The 21,604-nt window shown below is 51.4% G+C and overlaps 7 protein-coding genes across 7 annotated transcripts; 3 read left to right on the top strand and 4 right to left on the bottom strand.

The window, feature by feature from the left end:
* Positions 1-3,744: 3,744 nt before the first annotated feature.
* On the top strand, positions 3,745-5,609 carry BO94DRAFT_537797 (phenylalanine--tRNA ligase subunit alpha). Its single transcript, XM_025612355.1, has 2 exons — positions 3,745-5,309; positions 5,359-5,609. The coding sequence occupies exons 1-2, from the start codon at positions 3,847-3,849 to the stop codon at positions 5,450-5,452; spliced, it is 1,557 nt and encodes a 518-aa protein (XP_025464905.1). The 5' UTR covers positions 3,745-3,846; the 3' UTR covers positions 5,453-5,609.
* Positions 5,610-6,281: 672 nt separating this feature from the next.
* On the bottom strand, positions 6,282-6,938 carry rps21 (40S ribosomal protein eS21; the record flags this gene model as incomplete). The annotated part of the gene is made up of 2 exons (XM_025608398.1): positions 6,282-6,516; positions 6,907-6,938. The coding sequence occupies 2 exons, from the start codon at positions 6,936-6,938 to the stop codon at positions 6,282-6,284; spliced, it is 267 nt and encodes an 88-aa protein (XP_025464904.1).
* Positions 6,939-7,245: 307 nt separating this feature from the next.
* On the bottom strand, positions 7,246-8,738 carry BO94DRAFT_537796 (uncharacterized protein). The gene is made up of 3 exons (XM_025612354.1): positions 8,349-8,738; positions 7,941-8,293; positions 7,246-7,882 (listed from the first exon to the last, which is right to left on the bottom strand). The coding sequence occupies exons 1-3, from the start codon at positions 8,615-8,617 to the stop codon at positions 7,287-7,289; spliced, it is 1,218 nt and encodes a 405-aa protein (XP_025464903.1). The 5' UTR covers positions 8,618-8,738; the 3' UTR covers positions 7,246-7,286.
* Positions 8,739-8,861: 123 nt separating this feature from the next.
* On the bottom strand, positions 8,862-10,954 carry BO94DRAFT_537793 (putative IMP dehydrogenase). Its single transcript, XM_025612353.1, has 2 exons — positions 10,458-10,954; positions 8,862-10,255 (listed from the first exon to the last, which is right to left on the bottom strand). The coding sequence occupies exons 1-2, from the start codon at positions 10,771-10,773 to the stop codon at positions 9,114-9,116; spliced, it is 1,458 nt and encodes a 485-aa protein (XP_025464902.1). The 5' UTR covers positions 10,774-10,954; the 3' UTR covers positions 8,862-9,113.
* A 1,134-nt stretch (positions 10,955-12,088) lies between these two features.
* Positions 12,089-13,517, top strand: BO94DRAFT_537792 (oxidoreductase, short-chain dehydrogenase/reductase family). Its single transcript, XM_025612352.1, has 6 exons — positions 12,089-12,188; positions 12,256-12,375; positions 12,433-12,852; positions 12,908-13,051; positions 13,110-13,264; positions 13,337-13,517. Exons 1-6 carry the CDS (start codon positions 12,118-12,120, stop codon positions 13,372-13,374), a joined length of 948 nt encoding a protein of 315 aa, XP_025464901.1. The 5' UTR covers positions 12,089-12,117; the 3' UTR covers positions 13,375-13,517.
* On the bottom strand, positions 13,399-14,154 carry BO94DRAFT_537790 (DUF952 domain-containing protein). Its single transcript, XM_025612351.1, has 2 exons — positions 13,728-14,154; positions 13,399-13,648 (listed from the first exon to the last, which is right to left on the bottom strand). The coding sequence occupies exons 1-2, from the start codon at positions 14,010-14,012 to the stop codon at positions 13,532-13,534; spliced, it is 402 nt and encodes a 133-aa protein (XP_025464900.1). The 5' UTR covers positions 14,013-14,154; the 3' UTR covers positions 13,399-13,531.
* An 830-nt stretch (positions 14,155-14,984) lies between these two features.
* Positions 14,985-21,520, top strand: BO94DRAFT_498006 (putative Ras GTPase activating protein). The gene is made up of 4 exons (XM_025609333.1): positions 14,985-17,605; positions 17,786-19,945; positions 19,999-20,277; positions 20,334-21,520. Exons 1-4 carry the CDS (start codon positions 15,412-15,414, stop codon positions 21,221-21,223), a joined length of 5,523 nt encoding a protein of 1,840 aa, XP_025464899.1. The 5' UTR covers positions 14,985-15,411; the 3' UTR covers positions 21,224-21,520.
* Positions 21,521-21,604: the final 84 nt, after the last annotated feature.

The following is a 21,604-nucleotide window of genomic DNA, read 5'->3' as shown; positions in this document are numbered from 1 at the left end:
ATTTTACCTTTTGGCTTTTTTATTTACTTTTCTGTTTCCCTCGTCACTACTAATTCAATTAACTCCTCGACTTCGTTCGGTTGGATTTCTCTGCCCTTCAATTAATTACCCGGCACTTGTTGTCCAGAAGTGGCCACCGCCAGAGAGAAGCCGATGGAGATACCCAGATAGATACCTGAGGAACACCTCCCGAGGAGTCCAGAAGGGACAGCCACTTCAAGACTTGCCTGCTTGGGACTTTGGGTAGGTCAGGTCAGGCAGGCACCAGGGACCACTAGTTGGGTATGCTTTAGTGGCCTGGTCCGCCGGAGGAACCTGGCACCCCCTCCGACACCGCCCCCGAACGCCCTCTAATCTGCCACGCCCTGCCTGCCTGCCTGCCTGCCTGCCGGTCTTTGACCCATTCCTGGTTTTTCGGTTTATTCCCCGCAGAAATGCTAGGCTCCTTAGGTCACTAACTCACTACGTATGTATGTACCTATGGACGTACGTACACGGCAAGTCAAAAGAGAGAAAGGAAAAAGAAAAGAAAAGAACAGAAGAATCTAGCGGAAATCCATGATCGAGTCTACCCATCTGTCACAGAAGATCCGGTTCTGCTCGCCCTGCCGGTCGAAGGATGTGCGACCTTCCAGCTCCATCGCCTTGAATATTATTATTATGACTACCGCGCCCACGGAAGAGATACGTACCCAGATATGATAGGGCCCTTGGGTCCGGCCTCGAAAATTCTCTTCTACGAGTAAGAGCAGACGCTCGCTGCCAGGTGGAGTTCCGACTGCTTGCTTCTTTGCTTTTTTTACTTGTCGAACTGCCACTACAGCCCAGAAGGGTATGAACTAGAGTGACCGCCATGTCTCAAGAAAGTAATAATAGCAAGTGGTCCCTTTGGTGTCTCACCTCAATATCCCAAGTCCGAACCCTTGTGTGCCCTGGGCGGGTGTCCCCAGCCTGGGTGCGTGTGCATAAGAAAGCCCCCAAGAACCCGAGGTCGATGGCCTTCAGTTTGGCGCCTTACCTCCACAATTTCCACAACCTCTGCAGGTTTGGTGTCCTGTAACGCACGGGCATCCCTGCTTGGATCGATGAAGTAGTCAGGCAGGTACGGATGTACTTTTTTTTACCCTTTAAACTTCTTTGGACTTTTTTTTTTCCCAGGACAAACAACGCTAGTCGATAGCCCTCCTTAGGCGGTAGATATCGAGATTTAGCTCGACCAGGCCAGCAGCTCACACACCTCACTAAGATATATCGCAAGAGACAGCACGCCACAAATACGCCAATTTTACGGTCAGTCCGCCAGGCGCGCGTGTTGATGGTCGACCTTCGCTATGCTCCATCCATGGCGTATCATGATTGGAACACAGCTGATCGGCTCCAAGACTAGTGGCGATCGTTTTTCCGTGGCTCCAGCAGGTTAGATGGGTGAGTCGGCCCCGGTTAAGATTATCTATCACACGCCGACCATTCATGCCGGTTTCGAGTCAAAAGGCGGCGCGGGAGCGATGACAGGATGACGGACAAGCGACCGCCCTCCCTGGTCTGAACACTGGATAGGAGGTGCAGGAACAGGAAATGACCTCCTTCAACTTCGTTTCCCGTTGATCGTGGGAGGCTGATCAGGGAGTAGATCAACACACAGTCTATCCGGATGTCGGCCTTGCTTGAAGATCCCGTCCTCTGTGGGCTTTAACTACCGAGCTGCTGCCTATTTGACTGCATGAATCAACCCTCGCGTTCACCGGATAAGTTCAGTTGGAAAATTCCCGGCTGGCCGGAGATCTCACGGATCCCCTAGTCCTAGATGGAGGTTCCAAGCCCAAGGTTCGCCGGCCTACTAGTAGTACTTGGAACTTAGTTAGACTTCCCATCCGGTCTGAGTCGGATTGTGGCTCCGTACCAGAGGTGATGGGCATCCACGGGTGGGGGGGAAGTAAAGAGAAGTATGGGAAGTATGGGAAGTGTGGGAGTATGGGAGCTTACCTTGGGTTGAGAGAAAGAGCTGCGAGATGGAGGAAGGATACAGGTAACAGAGGTAATCTTCATACAGGGAGAGCATACCAGGCCGGGCGACAAGATCCCCGGGGCGTCGACGGCGCCTAGTCCAGACCCAACGGTCGCGTGCAAGACCCATCTGTTCCACGGATGGGCCAATCACACCCAGTCATACTCGGAGGTCCTTTTCTAGCCCCACGAGCTAGGCCCGTCTGGGATGCTCATGCGAGGTTCAAGGTTGTAAGAAATCCGGATAGGTACCTGTATCGAACGAGGGCAGTCTGTCTCGCGGTCGTTAGCTGGGCGATGTGAGCTACCGAGTAGGTACATCCCAGGGTTGGTACCTGCCCATTGGCGGACTCGGTCCGTGTCTGGACCAACCGTCGAGAACTTTCGTAAGGCTGCTTGGGGATGACTTCGCAGAACCGACTGTTCGAGATCTTTAAGAAGCGCTCCAAAGCAAGATTTGCCAGCTACGCGGGCCAGTCATGACCCGGTGACGTCTATCTACTACTGGTGTGTTGAAGGGGTACGTGGAATAGTCCTGGCCACCAATTGCTGCAAGCCTGCGACTATGGCAACCACTAAGCCGCCTTGAGTCTCGCCTAACCGTTGGATAAGGAGCTAATTTGCTTGGATAACCAGACTAAAGGTGTGGTATCTATCCATCGACCAGCCACCACGGCGGACAGAGCTCTCCAAAGACCAAATTCATGGGGATGAAACTTAGATAAACCTTCGTTCAGGTCATTTTACGGAGTCCCCAGATTGTGGTCATGGCCGTTGCGCTTTGGGACTCGCGGGAGACAAAAGTTCACTAGCGCTGACGCCATTCAGTCAGTTCGGTCAGTTCGGTCAGTCGGGTAGAAGCTATCATTGCTTGTATTCGCGGGAAGTTATAGTCGATGCGGAGTACACTCCTCCAGGCTGGGGATGTTGTCGCTGCATAAGATAGCCTCCAGGACGGGCGATGATCGGTTGCCATCCGTGTAGTTGCAGGCAGCACCTCATCAAAGTGGTCAAACAACATAGCCACAATCGAGTACATACTCGGGTGGTATGCAGTCATCCGTGCACATTGGCATGACTTGACAAACTAGTTGGGGTGTAAATGCAGGACGAAAGTCGCCGGATACAATGGTACCCTTTTGACTCTTCGGCAGTTGAAGTGAGATAGTACCACGAGACCCTGTGCCTTCCCCAAAAGGGGCAGATCTCGGTGCAGCATTCCCTGTATTGTGCTATATATACTTTGCATGAACAGCTGGTTTCCCTATCTCTGTCACGCACTCTTATCGGTACCAGTCCCCCTCACTGACAGAAGGGAAAGATACTGGCGGGCGACCGGCGTCATAGACACACCAGTGGTTGCATTTGATGTGATCGCTTGATCTTCGAACTGGATCATGCGAACATGTCCTGCTCAGCTGCAAGGCAACGAGGATGCGTCCGGTCTCGGGTCTCTGCGTCGGGGACTGCAAGGCAAGACTGGGGGGGAGTTGAACTGGTAAAACGGGCTGCATCGTACCGATTACCCCTTGGAGATCGCCATGGTACATATGGATAGGGGACAGAAAGATAGATGGAGTAACTATATCTACCGAGAATCGATATTAAGTACTAAGTAGAGCGAGCAGCCAAACGGATGGCGGGGTAAAAAGCCACGGCAAGTCACGGGATTGGCGTGGTTGGTTGGCAACGCCCGCCGTAATGTACTGGGCGTGCCCGAAAGAGTCACAATTTCGGAAAGTGGGCAGTATCTGATTGAGTCCTCAATCGCCCCTCCGGTCTTCTCAGCTCTCTTTCACGCCCCCCCCACGATCCGTGCCCTGGGGTTCACGACTCGCAATCATGGCGACCGATATGACGAACCCCATCCTGGACGCCCTGTCCGCGTCCGACGCCTCCATCCTCTCCAGCGATGCCTTCCCCTCCACCCCCTCACTAAATATCAAGGCTGCGCTCGACCGTCTAGCCTCACGACAGATGGTCGAGTATGAGACCATCGACAAGGAAGTTGCCGTCCTGACGCCTGAAGGTGAAGAAATTGCCACCAACGGTAGTCACGAAGCCAAGGTGTTCCAGGCGGTTCTGGCTGCTCTGGACGGATTGAAGATCGGCGAATTGCCTGGAATTGTCGGAAAGGAGAACGCTAAGATCGGTCAGGGTAATGCTTTCAAGAAGGGCTGGATCAAGAAGGACAAGGACCTTCTCCGGGCGACGACCGAGACCATCGTGGACGAGACCCGGGAGCTGTTGCTGACCGTCAAGAACACTCAGAGTCTGGGAGACCAGAAGGCCCTGACGGACCTGAAGCGGCGGAAGTTGGTCGCCCTGCAGAAGGTCATCTCCTTCAAGATCTCCAAGGGCCCCAAGTTCGCTCGCGAATTCGTCAAGGAGGAGACCGACCTGACGGCGGAGATGCTCATGAACGGCTCCTGGAAGACAGCCCAGCTGAAGCCCTACAACTTCAAGGCCAAGGGTGCTCCCACGCCCTCTGGTGCTTTCCACCCCCTGAACAAGGTGCGCCAGGAGTTCCGCAATATCTTCTTCGAAATGGGCTTCGAGGAGATGCCTACCAACCGCTTCGTGGAGACGGGTTTCTGGAACTTCGACGCCCTCTTCGTCCCTCAGCAACACCCCGCCCGTGACCTTCAAGATACCTTCTACATTGCCGACCCGGCCAAGGCCGACCCTCCCCGCGAGGACCCCTTGAACGACCCTCACCGTCCCAAGACCGTCCAGGCCGCGTTGGCCGCCACCAAGGAGAAGCCCCTCGACTACAAGCAGTACTGGGAGGACGTCCGCCAGGTGCACGAGAATGGCAAGTACGGATCCATTGGTTACCGCTACCCCTGGGATGCCGATGAGTCGCTGCGGCTGGTTCTCCGCACACACACCACCTCGGTTTCGACATACGTTCTGCACAAGCTCGCGGCCAACCCTCGTCCGGCGAGATACTTCAGTATCGACCGCGTGTTCCGTAACGAGGCAGTTGACGCCACCCACTTGGCCGAGTTCCACCAGATTGAGGGTGTCATTGCCGACTTTGGCCTCACCCTTGGTGGGCTGATTGGCTTCATGGAGGTGTTCTTCGCCAAGATGGGCATCCACGGGCTGCGCTTCAAGCCGGCCTACAACCCGTACACCGAGCCCAGTATGGAGATCTTCGGCTACCACGCAGGCCTTGGTAAGTGGGTTGAGATCGGCAACAGCGGTATGTTCCGACCGGAGATGTTGGAGCCGATGGGTATTCCCAAGGGCATGCAAGTTTACGGATGGGGATTGAGTCTTGAGAGACCGACCATGATCAAGTAAGTCTGTCCTAAGTATAATGTGATTTTGACTAACCATGTGATGCAGGTACGGCGTCAGCAACATCCGAGAACTCCTGGGCCACAAGGTCGATCTCAACTTCATTGAGACCAACCCTGCCGTCAGACTGGAGAAGGACTAGATAGATGACTAGATGGGCAGACAGTTGAAATCAAGATTCCATAGACACCATCTGGAAAACACCAACATGCAAAAAAAAAAGACTACGAGATGACGGGCCAGTTACGAGTAGAATGAAAAGCATTTCCAATCTACCCTACCCAACAAACCCAAGATTCCAAACTTCATAAAACAAAAAGAAAATAAAAAGAACAATGTCCCACCCGTATCTGTGCCCCAGTGCACCTCTCTGCAAAAGTGGCTCTTCAGTCGGCGGCAGCAATAATCTTCGGCGCTGAATGTAAATCTACAATCAATCTACCTCCTCACTCATAGCAGCAACTCCGGACGAAACACAGATAATTAGTACGAGAACCAATCAATCCGAGCACGTCCTGGAATGAGGAGGTATTTATGTGCCGCGTACATGAAACGAAACTTATCTACTACGGTGATATCTCAACCGCTAACAGCAGCAACAACAACAGATGAATATGAATACCCGGGAGATAAGAAAGAAAGGTTGAGTGAGTGGGTGGATGAATTGTAGTTGATGGATATAAAATTTTTGATTTTAAAAAAAGAAAAATTTTTCATTTCACTTTTCTTTCCCCCCGGTGCCCCGAATAAATCAATAAATGAGGTGAAGAGAGAGGGGAAGAATTAGCAAGTAGGTATTCTGATATTTGAATATTGTCTTTATCCTATACCATTATCATTCTTATTAGCATCTAAACCACATACAGAAATGTTGTAAATATGGGAATGAGCATACCATCACAAAACACCCACTCATCACCCATCATCACCCCATCCGATCCGTTCCATTCCTCAAAGAGAAAAACCAACATTCACCGCTGGCTGGAGGCGGCCCAGACGTTACGGATGTAGCCGTCACGCTGAGCAAGGCGGTTCAGGGAGTCATCGCTCTCACCACGGGCACGGATGAATCCGCACAGAGCGTAGGTGTGGTTCTCACCAGTGTAGCGGCCGTTCTCGTCAACCTTGGCGATGGAGATCTGGACGGAGGCGTGGTCGTTGGCCTTGATGATGCGGTTGGTGGCGCTGCACTTGCGGGGCACGTAGCTGGTTTCTTATTAGCATAGATCCTTTATTTTGGTCTGGACTTTCAACTGCAATTGTTGGAAGATTGTTGTGATGCGCGGTTGTCGGTGGGGATGAATGGGTTGGGATATGCGATGCGATTTCGATCAACCCTCTCTCTCTCTCTCTTCTTCTCCTCCCATCTCTGACATTCCTTCTCTTTCGCGATTTGATCCAATCCAACCCAATCCAACCCAATAGTTCCGGTAAAGATATTTCCCCCTCTTTAAATAAACCCGTCTTCATCGAGTTGTACATATCCCTCCCCAGGTTCAAGTCCGGGTGCATCAAACCGATCGCATATCCCAACCTCACATCATTCATCCAACACACAAAAAACCACAAGGGGTAAGGTGAAGGGAAAATACATACAGATCGACGATCTCTCCCTTCTCGTTCTCCATTTTGGCGGGTTGGTTTGGGGGGTGGTTGAGGTTGACGACGGTGAGAAAGGGACGGAGGTTTGCGCTGGCGGGTTAAACTGGCGGACGGTGCGTGAAATTCCGCTGTCGACTTTCTTGATCTTTCTGGCGAATGCGGGTTGTGGGTCATGTGATTGTTTGTCGAGGGCTTGATGACTAAGAGGGGCTGTTTGGGGACTGGGATTGGTGGGTGTGATGGGTGGGTTGTGGCGGTGAGTGGATGTGGCTGGTGGTAAGTGTATGTATGTATGTTACAGGGTTTAGATGCCTGATGAGGCAACGAACACAGGTACTATGTAGATGATGTAGTAGGGTACTGGTGATGTGTTGTTACAGATGGCTTGAGTCGAACATGTCCTTCTTCCAGCGCACTTCGACGTCCTGGACACTGCCCTTCTTGAACTTTACGAGTACTACTCGATCTGTTTCTCCTTGTCGACCGCTGGACTTCAGTTCTGGGCCAGGGTGATCTAGTGCTAGTACGGTTCGTCCATCAGACGATACCTTGAGCATCTTCGGGCAAATATATTTCTCTGTCCAGGATGGCTGGCCTGACTGAATAAATTGCATCAGTTCAGCTCGTCGCTTCTGCAGCTCATCAACTGACTCCGTCCCCGATGGCCCCGGGTTCAGAAACTCCGCCACTAAATGAAGAAGCAGGAACTGAGGCGGAAACAGCATCACTTCACCATCATGCGCCATTCGAATCCATTCCGACGCAGGCAGGAACCTCGCCTCGGAGATCTCCATCCCGCCATCGCTCGTCGGGATCTGGATCTCCTCCGTCTGTCCATCCGACGGGATCTCATCCAGAATCGGCTTCTCAATATCCAATGGCAAGGGTAAGAAGTAGAGGTACATCTGTGTCGTATACCGTTTAGGAACATTCGTAGGCGTGATCCACCGTGTAAAAGGGATTAGTTGTTCTTTGGGGAGTATCTCTCATTAGCACAGAGTCCATCAGGCGAGTCATGCATAGCCCACCTATATCCGGTACTGCAGCAGGATTCCGTTCCTTCAGCCAGTCCGTGAACGTGATCTTATATTGATGGATCGCGCGTCGACCAGCTTCACGCTGCTCTTCTGGAACGGCGAGCATCTTTCCCGAATCACGGTCCTTGGCTAAGAGGATGCCGCTTTCTTCGAAGAGTTCTCTGATGGCGGCATGGCGGTACCAGGGACCGTCATCGTGTCGGGAGAGGTCTTCGGGTGGTGGACATAGTCCGTCCTGCTTGGAGAGGTTACCGCCAGGGAAGACATGTGCCGATGCGAACGAAGTTGATGTCTTGACGCGGTGAAGAAGCAGGACTTCATTCTTGGGCGATATGAGGACCACACTGGGACTGTTAGCTGCGGAACCGGGTATCTGAGAGAGCCTGTCATATGACGAACCTTGAACTTGGCCGAGGAACGGCCACCGCAGCCTTGGGTTTGGGAACCTTCTGAGACGACATGTTCTGGGCTGCAGATGCTTGCTGGGGTCTAGAAACAGAAGAGCTTGATCTAGACACAGGATGAACGAAGCGGCTATGATATAACCAGGGTTGATGTGGTCTATATGACAGTCTAGAAGCTGAGTGCCGAATACCTCGGGCGACTTCCCGCCGGATTGGAAGAAGGTTACACATTAACCAGGGAATCCCATGAGGGCTGGCAATCATGGTGCACCAAATCAGTGGTGACAAGACTGAACAGTCCTCTGGAACAAGATATCTTGATGGAATGATTGATAGGTGGCAATTGAAGTGTAACCGAGAACAGTCGAGGCAATGGGCCGGATCCCCAAGCCGCGGTTGCAGTCCAGGTACGAGGGACCCCCGCGTTCTGCGGTAGACCGCGGATGACTAAGTGTCATCAGTGATCTACGAAAATGAAAAAGTATCTACTACAAAACGATAAGGTAAATCTGACAGAACATATGTATATTGGTGACTGTCATAAGTCTAGGTTGTGGATATAATTATTGAAAAAGGCGTAATGCATTGATAACCATGAACCAAAGTTTGTGCGTCACCACAAGTCGAACTCCAATTCCCCATGCCCGAGCTTTTGTTTTCGTAACAGCCACATATCATCATGTAACAAGACGTGTCAACAGATAGGCTCTCAAAACGTAAAGAAACAAACAAAGAACTCCAACCCTTAAGCTTTCACCGCTTAAGCGTAGAGCTTCTTGTCGTAGCTGTGCAGACCGTGGACGTTACCCTCGGCCATGGCGCTGGCACTTCTCATCTCGAAGCGGACAGTACCCTTGTTCACGCCATCGTGCAGGGCCTGGAGACTGGGGACACCAATGTCCTGCAGAGAGTGCTGGATACCCGCAACCAGGTAGGGGACGAACTTGGTGATGGAGCCACGGTCAAGAACGGAACCAGCAACACCCTGAGCAACCAGGACACTGTCCTTCTCGGAGAAGTAACGAGCAGTACCAGCGTTGCTGGCCTTGCTGTCCTTGTTACCGGCGCCAGCCTTGCGGTCCTCCATGGCAGCAATACTGCCCATACCACGGTAGGCCTTGACAAGCTGACCCTCCTTGCTGACGAAGTACTCACCGGGAGACTCGGTGGTACCGGCAAGGAGACCTCCCATCATGACAGTGGAGGCACCCGCGGCCAGACCCTTGACGATGTGGCCAATGTTCTGGATACCACCATCAGCAATGCAAGGAACGCCGAAGCGAGCAGCGAAAGAAGTCACGCTGCGGACGGCGGCGGCCTGGGGACGACCGACAGCCATGACCTCCTGGGTGATGCAGGCACTGCCGCTGCCCATGCCAATTCTCAGGCCATCGACACCGGCGGCAATCAAAGCTGCGGCCTGCTCACGAGTAACGACGTTACCACCGATAACATCGATCTCGGGGAAGTTCTCCTTGACCCAGCGGATCATCTGGATCTGGTACATGCTGTTACCCTGGCTGCTGTCCAGAATAACGATATCGAGGCCAGCCTCAACAAGCAGCTTAAGTCTGGTCTTGTCCTCCTCACGGGTACCGATGGCGGCAGCGCAGATCAGCTGCTTGGACTGGGGGAGCTTGGAGGCGAGAGGGTAGTGGAGGTTCTTCATCAAATCGCTGCGGGACAGCAGAGAGATGAGGTTGCCGTTCTCATCCACAATGGGAAGCTTTCCCTTCTTCGAGGAACGAAGGACCTCGTTGGCCTCAGCCAGGGTGGTGCCAGCAGGGGCAGTGACGAGATCAGTGGACATGATAGCGGTAACGGGGTCGTTGACGTTGTTGTGGAACTGGATGTCACGAGAAGTAACGATACCGACAAGCTTGGAGCGAAGAGTTCCGTTCTCTGTCATGACCAATGCAGTTAGAATCAATGACTTCCACATGAACCAAAGAATAACATGTCATGATGAAGTAAGGGTCAGATAAATTCTGTTTCTCTACAGTGCAGCTCTCGCCGCTCCCAGTGGAACGAAAGTTATAAAGATAAAAGATGATGATCATCACGATGAAGAAGTCATATAGAAAAGAAAAAAAATTGGACTTACCAGTGACGGGGAAGCCACCGAAACCCCACTTGGCCTTCAGCTCCTTGGCCTCGCTGACGGTGGCCTTGGGAGAAAGCACAACGGGGTCGGAGATGAAACCGTTCTCGTATCTCTTGACCTTGCGGACCATCTCGGCCTGCTCGGCAGGAGCGCAGTTGTGGTGAATAACACCCAGACCACCGAGGAGAGCCATGTGAATGGCCATGTTGTGCTCGGTAACAGTGTCCATAGGGGAAGACAGAAGGGGGACCTTAAGAGAGACACGCTTGGTGACGGGGGTGTCCAGACTGACATCGGATGCAGGGAAGCCTGTCATAGGGCATAAGCAACCGATCTCGATCAGAATCACCAAAGGCTGCAAATGTTCGCCTTACCGATGTATCCGGGCAAGATGAGGAAGTCGTTGTAGGTCAACGCTCCGTGCTTGTCGGAGTCCAGCAGGGTGTCAATGTCAAGACCATCGCCGACAGAGTACTCCTTTTCCAGGACCTCCAGGGCCTTGGTGTGATCCTGAATCTCGGCCTTCATGGCGCAGCCAAGAGAGTCACCGTTGGAGATAGGCATTGTGAAAAAGACTCTACCGTTTCTATCGTAACCCGTAGAGGAGTCTAGAATCAAGAGCAGAAAATAATCAACAGATCGACGATAGAAACGTTCTGTTGATGGAGAAAGTCTTCCTTTCCCAAAGGAAAGAAAGAAAGAAAAAGAACAAAAATCGGAGGAGAAAAAAATTGCCTTTTGACTTCGGCCGCAGACGCTAGCCGCTAGCAATCTCTGCAGAAACCTTGCCGCAATGGGTATGGTTCGTCTTGCTGCTGCTCCCTCGTGGTTGTGATTGGCTTCTAAACGAAGCCCCAGCCAGGCGGTGAGAGAGAGGGGTGACATCCGCCCTTAATAATAATTCTGACTGATCCATGTACAATCGAAAAAAAAAAAAATTGCCTTCGCGTGTTAATAATAGATTAGGAACGCCTCCGGGTACAAGGTTACTTCATGGAACGGTATTCCGTTGCTGCTTGCGGCAATAAGAATTGATTCTCCCAGACTGGTAATGCTGGTTCCTTTGGTGGGATTTCTTCTAATCTCCGCTTCCGATAAGATATCGACAAAAGTACTGATATGTGCAACACTACTACGTACATGGGCAGTGACTGGATCTAATCGGTTCATTGCAATGTCTTAGATGAATTTGAACACTAGCATCGATTCTTTGCTATTATTAGTCTACCTAAGTCATCTAGAGTGGTACTAAATTCCTCTACTGTGTATCTACTTGGACTTCGTCATACTTCTGGCACTAACCGTCCCTGGTGGCGACCATGTCTATCGACGATAAGCTCAACGTTCAAGATCTGCTTACAGCTCATAACAAATTGAGTCCAGTCGTATTATGCAGAGATAATTTTGTGTTAACCGACCATTTCATTCAATTGCTCTGATGGCTATAATGCTATGTTTCTAGGGGCTGCCGTGAAGATCAAGGTGATTATATCGCCGAGACGTGGCACCGGGCTAATTACGTAGTGCAACTCCATGACGCCAGGGTGACAGAAGGCAAAGAAGTTTGTTTGGCATATATAGACAGCAAATGCCATGGTTGTTCTACCTCTTGCTCAATAACTTTCCATATTAATCATTCTACACAATTACAGTGGACAAAATGGCATCCGCAATTGGCAAAGAAGGCGTCTTCCAGCCACCCAAGGCAGCCCAAGCCCAAGATAAGCCAGGGTAGTGTTTCCCTTCATCATCAAATGACTATTAGCGAGAGCTTGGTAAAGCTAAGGAGTTATATCAGGCTGGAGAAAAAAATGGCACCAGCGAGTGAAGCAACCAAATTGGAATCCAGTGGAACCTTCGTCGAATACGTCGGTTCAGGGAAACTGAAGGACAAAAAGGCTCTTATCACCGGCGGCGAGTACGTATTCCCGACAGGCATCCATAGGCCAAGATTGAATAATTGACCTCCTCGTAGTTCGGGAATCGGCCGGTCGGTCGCGGTCCTAATGGCACGAGAGGGAGCCGACGTCACAATCGTGTACTTGCCAGAAGAGGAAGAAGATGCCCAGGATACCAAGAAAATGGTCGAATCCGAGGGCAGATCATGTCACCTTTTCGGTGGAAATCTGGCTAATCGCGAGACATGTCGCAAGGCTGTTGAAGAGCATATGAGCGCGTTGGTAGCCCTAATATCCGTCTGCCCAGGGTACTTTGCTGATAATAGCCGTAGTTATAAGAAACTGAACATTCTTGTCAACAACGCCTCGAAGCAATACATGTGTAAGGACTTTGCGCAGATTGATCTCGACAATGTTGTCGATTCCTTCGAAAGCAATATCATCCAGATGTTTGCGATCACAAAATTTGCCCTTCCGCATTTGTCCAAGGGTGATTCGTCAGTTCCCCCTTGTTGAGCAGAATTACTTTCTCATGACTGACTAGGCTTCTAGAATTATTAACACCACTTCCACCGTGGCATTCCGAGGAACAAGCGGCATGGTTGACTATAGTGCGACCAAAGGTGCTATTGTTAGCTTTACCAGATCATTGTCCGCGCAGCTGAAGCCAAAGGGTATCCGCGTTAATGCAGTAGCGTAAGTTCAACAGGCCCTTCCACAAGCGAGTGCAGATGTTGACTCTGAACCCTGACAGTCCTGGTCCCGTTTATACACCCATTCAGGTCGATACCCGAGAAGCCGAACAGATGGAGGACTTTGGGTCTGGATCTTCTATCGGTCGACCGGGTCAGCCAAGTGAAGTCGCCACAAGCTTTATTTTCTTGGCCAGCGCAGATGCTGCGCTCTTTTGTACGTCTCCTTCCTCCCTGTCTGCGGCAAAGGCTGCCGGTACATCTCTTGTATCCGCTAACTCGATAAAAGATGGACAGGTCCTGCACTGCTATCCTCTGGGGGATTAAATTGGAGACTCGGGTGATCGCTGCGTCAGCATGCCGCCAAGGCAAATATGCATTTTCCATCGTCACTTGCTCGCTCCAGAACATATCTCTGGGAAATTTTATGAGAGAATATGTACATGTATCATAGCTCTGAATACTGCCGTAATGCGTAAGGCGATCAATACAGAAGCCACGGCTTGGCCTGTACGAGCGCTTTATCCCAGCCTTCCTCATTCTTCCATATCGCAACGGTTTCTACCTCATCTTTACCCAACTTGAGGTCATTGTACAGATGCTGTTTCAGATGGTTAGTTCGGGAATGCCAGCTATACACATGCGTATATGGCTAATCGACACAGCTGGTATAAACTGACCGGAAACAAGCCCTCTTTCGGTCGCGGTCCGCATACAGTCCCCTCGGGGTTTTCCCATCGGATCTCGCTGGCTACCCGTTCGAACGGAATCCGGAGCACGTAGACAAGCGGCTCGTCCTTGAAGAAGAACTTGAGGGTATTTGGTATCTGGAATGCTGTGGAGAGGTGGACGAATCCCGAATTCTCATCGAGCTCGCTAACCGGCAGCCGTTCGGGGAGAGGTTCCCGGACCGGAGCTGTAGACGGAACGAGCTTGTAGACGTAGAGGGGTTCGGCGTCCGTCATTTTCCTGCTGTGATATCCTGTCTGCGTCGGTAAGAGGGGTTCAAAGGAGCGCGTGGTGATGGATAAAATTGTCGATCTCGTATCCCGATGAATTGGCGATAATTGACTCTAGTGGGAGGGTGGTGGGACAGCCATCCTTCACCCCTCCACGAGTTCATCGTCATCATGGGAGCCGCCCATGGCTCTCTGTCCCTCGGGTTCCCGTGACCGCGGCGGTATCCGGTATTCCACCCCTCATTGTTTATCTACAATCACGGTCTTCATCCCGATCTATGGGGGATTGTAAATTGAAATTTCAATCATCTGCCCCTTCTTACAGCCTTATTCAGTAGATCAAAGCTACTGGGGTCTTAGCTCTTTCGTAGACTCGAGCGCCTTGACCAATTACCCGCATCTGATCTTGATAAGATAGGTGAGAGATTATTGTCTGCCTGATTGAGCATTTCGCTGCGATTTGATCTGCGACTGAGTGAAAATAGTAGTATGAATGGAGACTTGCAAGATTGATATTAATTGGCGACCTAAGCCGACGGCATTTTGCATCGAAACCAAGTTTCTTGGTGAATGGAATATATATTAGTAGTGGGGTTTCTTTTTTGTAAAACAGGACTAAAAACCCACGATGAAGCTCTCTCCCTGGTTTCCTTAATTTCGGCTGTGACGAGCTCCTTTGCGACCGAGATAAACTATCGATCGATCGGACAGACGCGATCTTGCACGAGGAACGGAGAATTGATCCATTCCATCGTGGTCAGTACGTAGATAGATGTGGACTAGTTACGCAGTGTACCAGCCACAGATTCCGGTGGCTGAGCCACGGATCGACGTCACTGGCCGAGCCATCGGAGGCACAGTCACCTGCCCGTGCACGCCATGCCCGATCGGGAGATTTGTTTTCGCTCTTAACTGGGGGCTGGGGGTCGTGCCTCGTTCCTGCCTCCGATTTACTTGGTCGCCGAACCCCCGCTTTAGCGCTGACTGTCCTCCCTCTTGTTTATTCCTGTTGCTACAGTATTCTTCTTCCCGAATTAATCCACTTGCGCACGATTCGGATATTGGGATCTTGCAACCGAGTGGGATCTGTTGCAACCACAGCGTTTCTCGTACTTGTCGAATCTTTGTTTTCTGATCTTTCCCTTATCAGGCGTTTTCAGGCCCAAGCCCTTCCGTTTCTACATCAACCGATTCTTCCCGGCCCAATTCTTCCCGTTACCACAGGGTCATGCAGCCTCTCCCTTGGATGAACATTCCATCCCAGTGATCTCCACGCAACCTCTTGTGCGCTCGACTTTTGTCGGCTTGCTACTTCGGTCCGGGACGTAGGTATGCGGCCAATTGAAGCTGAGCCTCTTTCATTTCCATTGGTTATCGCATTCTTCTTTTCAGATCGGCAACCGTGATGTCAAGCCATTTAGCATCTCTCCGACGCACACAGACGGATTTTCCTGACCAGACATCGAGCCCACTCCGCCATGGATCAACTGCTTCCACAAGCTCATCCATCTACACCGTCTCGTCTAGTTCATTTGCCCCCAGTCGCACGAGCACCGTCTCCTCAGCCGCGTCCATTGGGTCTGTGCTCGGCCATAGACGGGGAAAGAGCGAAGTAAACACCACCATCTCCGAAGAAATGTCTGGAGGTGCCTCCCAAGGGAAAAGCTGGGCCAATGCGGGCGCCGCTTATGAGAATATCCGTCGCTCGCTGCGACCACTTTCCCAGGCCCCCAACTCATCGCCCAACTCATCTCCCTCGACTACCAAGCCACCCGCCTATCGCCATAACCGAAGCCAGACAGTCGACAACCCTCAGTACTGGAAGGAAAACCGTCCGCAGACCCCCGAATCTCGCCACGCGCATCACCAGGAAGTTGAGACACCCAAGGAAAAAGCGTCATACAATGATCAGAGTCCCACGAAAGCCAGTTCGCCCCATAATTGGTCGCCGCATGCTGTCTCACCCCACGCAAAATCGCAAGTGAGAGCGCACCATGCTCATAGCTTGTCCAACCCGCCGCCGATCACTCACACCTTGTCGGCTCCTGAATTAGAGACATTTCAAAAATCGTCGACCGGCCACCTGCGGACCTTATCAAAGTTTGCAAAGTCCGGAGAGACGGAAGAATTCGCTCTTGATAGTTATGGTGCATCAGTGGTGGGACTGCAGGGACGACGACGCCTGAAGCGAACTGATACGGTGACTGGGAATACTGGTCCCGTAGTAGGACGGAAGAAACCGGCATCAGCATGGGCGGCTGGAAGTTGGATGGACAAACAACGGCAATTCCTACAGGCGTATGAGTACCTCTGCCATATTGGAGAGGCCAAAGAATGGATCGAAGAGGTCATTCAGAAACAAATCCCGCCAATTGTTCAATTGGAAGAAGCCCTGCGTGACGGAGTCACGCTAGCGGAAGTCGTACAAGCGATGTACCCAAACCGAACCTTTCGAATTTTCAGAAATCCGCGGCTACAGTATCGCCATTCAGACAATATAGCGTTGTTCTTTCGGTTCTTGGATGAAGTCGAGCTACCCGAGCTGTTCAGGTTCGAGCTCATCGACCTCTACGAGAAGAAGAATCTCCCCAAGGTCATCCACTGCGTCCACGCACTGTCATGGTTGATGTTCAAGAAAGGCCTCGTGGATTTCCGGATGGGAAATCTGGTAGGTCAATTAGAATTCGAACATCATGAACTTGAGCAAACGCAGAAGGGTCTCGATAAGGCAGGCGTCAGCATGCCTAGTTTCTCAGGAATGGCCGCCAACTTCGGAGCAGAACCAGAGCCCGAACCAGAGCCGGAGCCGGAGTCTGAGGAAGATCGGATACATCGTGAGTTGCACGAGAACGAAGCTTCCATTGCCGAGTTCCAGGCTCAAATAAAGGGAGCAATGTTACGACTGAAGCTCGGCAACTTGATGAACGATTTGTGGGACTTTGAGCCTTTCCTGGTTGAGCTTCAGTCGAGGATACGCGGCGACTGGGCTCGTCAGGTCGTCCAATACCGACTGGACATGAAAACATTCGCCATAAATCTGCAAGCAATCTGTCGAGCCTTTCTGGTCCGAAACCGCCAGAGAGGTGATAAAGAAAATTACCAGGCCCAGGAGCTTGATGTACTGCGGCTGCAGACCCTTATCCGGGGAGCCAAGGCAAGAGCCCAAGTTAATCGTGTTCGAACTTGTATGCGAAAAGAGGAGCCTGGTATCAAAATGATCCAAGCAGCTCTAAGAGGAGCGCTACAACGAAAGACCGTTTACGACCTGTACGAGGATACAAGAGGTGCGGAGGGAGAAGTTCTAATGTTGCAGGCTGCCATTCGGGGTGCTTTGCAGCGCAAGCAGTTCTCGAAGCAATACGAAGCAACGCAAGCCGCCGAGGCAGACGTGATAGAATTTCAAGCCCTTGTCAGAGGTGCTCTGCAGCGCAGTCATTTCACAAAGCAATATGATGCAGTACATTCCACCGAGCCGGATGTCGTCGAGCTCCAAGCCCTTATACGAGGAGCTCTCCAGCGCAGTCATTTCACAAAGCAATATGATGCAGTACATTCCACCGAGCCGGATGTCGTCGAGCTCCAAGCCCTTATACGAGGAGCTCTCCAGCGCAGTCATTTCACAAAGCAATATGATGCAGTACATTCCACCGAGCCGGATGTCGTCGAGCTCCAAGCCCTTATACGAGGAGCTCTCCAGCGCAGTCATTTCACAAAGCAATATGATGCAGTACATTCCACCGAGCCGGATGTCGTCGAGCTCCAAGCCCTTATACGAGGAGCTCTCCAGCGCAGCCAGTTCATGAAGCAGTACGAAGCAATACGATCCGCCGAGTCAGGTGTGATCGAGCTTCAAGCTCTTATCAGAGGTGTCTTCGTTCGACAGGAGATGAGCGCACAGTACGAGAATATCGACGAGGCTGGAGTAGGCACTGAACTTCTGCAAGCGCTCATCCGAGGGATGATGGCCCGGAAAAGTATCCAAGAAACGAAGTCCTCACTTGCCCAGGAAGTTCCATCAATCACCTCTATTCAGGCAGGCGCTCGGGCTTTTGCTATCAGGAACTTCCAGTTGCAGCAAGCAGAGGCTCTCGCCAAAACAGAAAAGGAGTGCACCTCTCTGCAAGCGATCATGCGCGGTAATGCTGTTAGAGCACACCTTGAAAATCTTCGACAGGGTTTGAACCAGCATATACCGGCAGTCATCGACCTCCAAAGTATTTCCCGGGCGAACGCTGTCCGGTCCTTCCTGGACTCGCAACGTGCATCCCTGAAAGGAGAGGAGGCATCAATACTGGCTCTGCAGTCCATGGCTCGGGGCATCATTCTTAGAAAGAAACTGGATGCCGATGCGGACGCTCTAGAGCAGGAAGATCTGGTGATAACCAACCTCCAGGCTCTTATCCGCGCGGCAATCCTCCGGATTGACGTCGGCGGTATACTTGAGCAGCTGGATGATTGTGAGGATGAAGTTAGCCAGTTTCAGGCACAAATAAGAGCCATGCTTGTTCGGGTCGACGTCGGTCAAACCCTCGCAGACCTGGCTGCCGCCGAAGATGTCATTATGGATCTTCAGTCGCAAATCCGTGGACATCTCGTCCGATCAAGATTTGAAGCAAAGCGCCGCCATTACCGAGAGAATATGGACAAGGTAATCAAAGCGCAAAGCTTTGTACGAGGTCGAATCCAGGGTCAAGCGTACAAGAGCCTTACAACCGGAAAGAACCCACCGGTAGGAACCGTCAAGGGATTTGTGCATCTGCTGAATGATAGTGAGTTTGATTTTGACGAGGAGATTGAGTTCGAGCGGACAAGAAAGTTGGTTGTTCAACAGGTTCGGCAAAACGAATTGGCAGAACAGTATATCAGTCAGCTTGATATCAAGATTGCTCTCCTTGTCAAGAACAAGATCACTCTTGATGAAGTCGTGAAACACCAAAAGCATTTTGGTGGTCATGTTGGAAGCCTTTTGCCGAACCGAGAGATTTCTTCAAAGGACCCATTCGACCTCAAGGCCTTGAACAAGACGTCAAGAAGAAAGTTGGAGCAGTACCAAGTTTTCTTCTTCCTCCTCCAGACGCAGTCTCAATACCTAGCGCGGTTGTTCCGACGGCTGCGTGAACTTAATACGGCAGAGAAGGAGTATGAGCGGATAAGACATCTGATGATGGGCCTCTTTGGATACTCCCAGAAGAGGCGTGAAGAATACTACCTTATCAAGCTGCTTGCCCGCTCTGCTAGGGAGGAGATTGAAAGTTTCGATTCGCTCCATGAGTATCTACGGTGCAGTTCTTTCTGGAATAAGCTCTTCGCGTCCTATATCAAATCCCCTCGGGACCGAAAGTTTATGCGCGATATCCTGGGTCCCATCGTGAGGGAAAATGTGGTTGAGAACCCGGACCTGGATCTGGAGAGCGACCCCATGCAGATCTATCGCTCGGCTATCAACAACGAAGAGCTTCGGACCGGCAAGCGAAGCCGGCGCCGACCGGACATCCCTAGGGAGGAGGCGATCAAAGACCCAGAAACGAGAGCGACATTCATCCAACACCTTCAGGATCTTCGCGATATTGCCGACCAATTCTTTGCTGCCTTTGAGGAGCTCCTGTACAGGATGCCTTTTGGAATCCGATATATCGCGAAACAGATGTATGAGAGTCTTCTCCAGCGATTCCCGAGGGAAAATCCAGGGTTTATTCTCCAGACTGCCGGCCACTGGGTGTGGAGGAACTACTTCCATCCTGCCATGGTCGAACCAGAAAGGTATGGGGTCGTGGACCGAGGATTGACTCAGGAACAAAAGCGAAACCTGTCGGAGATCTCGAAGGTGATCGCGCAGGTGGCCTCTGGCAGGCTTTTTGGCTCAGAGAATGTCTACCTTCAGCCACTAAATACCTACATCGGGGACTCCATCCAACGGCTTGGCCAGATCTGGGGTGACAGTGAGTGCTTCCCAGAATATGCAATTTCCGTGTCGGTGCTAATTTTGTTGCAGTGGTCTCCGTTCAGGACGCAGAAACTTACTTTGACATTGACGAGTTCAACGATCTCTATGCCAAAACGAAGCCTACCTTGTATATCAAAATGTCCGACATTTTCTCCATTCATCAACTCATCGCCAGCGAAATCCATTACATCTGCCAGAATCCCGACGATATCCTGAAGGAAGTCATTCGCGACCTGGGTAATGTCAAATCCAATGAGAGCGAGCTGATGAGCGTCAACTCCTCTGAAATCAGCCTCACTCTGAATCCCAAGCTGGCTCAGGTTGAAGGTAAGCAACACCCTTCCTCATTATCAAGCCGCAGCGGGGACTGACAGTTGGATTAGACCCGGAAGCAGATGTGAAAGCACTTTTCATGGAAACCAAGCGATGCATTCTCTACATTATTCGGGTCCAAACGGGCGCCAATCTGTGGGATATCATGGTCAAGTCGCCCACCGAGGAGGATGAAGCCAAATGGATGATGCTGGTGCGCGACGAGCTGAGCGCAAACAACACCCGGCAAAGTGCATACTCGGAATCCAACAACATGGTTGACCTTGCCTCGATGAGCTACTCCGAACTGAAGCAGACAGCGCTGGAAAACATCCTACAACTTGAACAAACTGGCAAGATCCGCCGTGACAACTACTACCAGGATCTCCTAAATGCGATTGCCATCGATATCCGCACGAAGCATCGCCGGAGAATCCAACGAGAGCGGGAGTTGGATAGTGCTCGGATGACGCTTACACGTCTCAACGACCAAGCCATCTGGCTGGATCAACAGCTCAAGACGTATAATGACTACATTGAGCAGGCCATGGTGACATTGCAGAACAAGAAGGGAAAGAAGCGGTTCCTCATGCCGTTTACCAAGCAATGGGATCACCAGCGCGAGCTCCAGAAATCGGGCAAGGTGTTCAAGTTCGGATCCTACAAGTACTCGGCGCGCAACCTAGCGGACAAGGGTGTTCTCGTCCACTGGAAGGGCTACACCGAGCGGCAGTGGGACCGGGTCGACCTGACCATCTCGAGTAATGAAGTCGGTGTATTCACCATCGATGGAAGCAGCGGCCCGATGATGGTCCCCGGCGCCAACGCCCAGGTTCCATTGGATGACCTGCTGCAAGCCCAGTTCAACAACATGCAGTTCCTGGATTTCTTCGATGGGCACCTACGGGTCAACGTCAATCTTTTCTTGCACTTGATCATGAGGAAGTTCTATAATGAGTGATGGAGCGGGATGCATTCTATGTGATGAAGCTTTATTTTGTTTTGCGTGTTTTGTTTATGTTTTGCGATGTGCATTTTCTCTTGTGATATCCCTTTTTCTTTTGTGTCATGTTGCCGATGAAAAGGCTCATCCCGGCTGGGACCCCGAGATGGCCTGGGGGGAGATGAGCCAGTGATTCCCATATACTTGAAGTGTCTTTTTTGCGTTACCCCCCTGATGATTGAATGAACTGAAATATATGTATGTATGGTACCCCTTATATGTGCCTCGCGAGGAATGATGATGATGCTCTGCGGTATATTATATAACGAAACCCGATATTGAATGTTGTAAAGTATGTAGAGTGTACGGTAATAATGGACGGGTCAGGGGGCGCCACGT

The sequence above is a fragment of the Aspergillus sclerotioniger genome (genome assembly GCF_003184525.1).
Source record: "Aspergillus sclerotioniger CBS 115572 chromosome Unknown BO94scaffold_24, whole genome shotgun sequence".
NCBI classification, from domain to species: Eukaryota; Fungi; Ascomycota; class Eurotiomycetes; order Eurotiales; family Aspergillaceae; genus Aspergillus; species Aspergillus sclerotioniger.
The sequence above is the reverse complement of the archived record's forward strand: the minus strand, read 5'-3'. Positions and strand labels throughout refer to the sequence as shown.

Excerpts from the sequence above, each read along its gene's own strand:
- BO94DRAFT_537797 (XM_025612355.1), top strand. The coding sequence starts at position 3,847 with ATGGCGACCGATATGACGAACCCCATCCTGGACGCCCTGTCCGCGTCC. Across the intron at positions 5,310-5,358 it reads GAGAGACCGACCATGATCAA|GTACGGCGTCAGCAACATCC; the intron begins GTAAGTCTGTCC and ends CATGTGATGCAG.
- BO94DRAFT_537796 (XM_025612354.1), bottom strand. The coding sequence starts at position 8,617 with ATGATTGCCAGCCCTCATGGGATTCCCTGGTTAATGTGTAACCTTCTT. Across the intron at positions 8,294-8,348 it reads GTTCCTCGGCCAAGTTCAAG|TGTGGTCCTCATATCGCCCA; the intron begins GTTCGTCATATG and ends TAACAGTCCCAG. Across the intron at positions 7,883-7,940 it reads TGCTGCAGTACCGGATATAG|AACAACTAATCCCTTTTACA; the intron begins GTGGGCTATGCA and ends TACTCCCCAAAG.
- BO94DRAFT_537792 (XM_025612352.1), top strand. The coding sequence starts at position 12,118 with ATGGCATCCGCAATTGGCAAAGAAGGCGTCTTCCAGCCACCCAAGGCA. Across the intron at positions 12,189-12,255 it reads CAAGCCCAAGATAAGCCAGG|GCTGGAGAAAAAAATGGCAC; the intron begins GTAGTGTTTCCC and ends GAGTTATATCAG. Across the intron at positions 13,265-13,336 it reads CGCAGATGCTGCGCTCTTTT|ATGGACAGGTCCTGCACTGC; the intron begins GTACGTCTCCTT and ends ACTCGATAAAAG.
- BO94DRAFT_537790 (XM_025612351.1), bottom strand. The coding sequence starts at position 14,012 with ATGACGGACGCCGAACCCCTCTACGTCTACAAGCTCGTTCCGTCTACA. Across the intron at positions 13,649-13,727 it reads CGAAAGAGGGCTTGTTTCCG|CATCTGTACAATGACCTCAA; the intron begins GTCAGTTTATAC and ends CATCTGAAACAG.
- BO94DRAFT_537793 (XM_025612353.1), bottom strand. The coding sequence starts at position 10,773 with ATGACAGGCTTCCCTGCATCCGATGTCAGTCTGGACACCCCCGTCACC. Across the intron at positions 10,256-10,457 it reads CGGTGGCTTCCCCGTCACTG|AGAACGGAACTCTTCGCTCC; the intron begins GTAAGTCCAATT and ends TGGTCATGACAG.
- BO94DRAFT_498006 (XM_025609333.1), top strand. The coding sequence starts at position 15,412 with ATGTCAAGCCATTTAGCATCTCTCCGACGCACACAGACGGATTTTCCT. Across the intron at positions 17,606-17,785 it reads CCAAGCCCTTATACGAGGAG|CTCTCCAGCGCAGCCAGTTC; the intron begins CTCTCCAGCGCA and ends TTATACGAGGAG. Across the intron at positions 19,946-19,998 it reads TGGCCAGATCTGGGGTGACA|TGGTCTCCGTTCAGGACGCA; the intron begins GTGAGTGCTTCC and ends ATTTTGTTGCAG.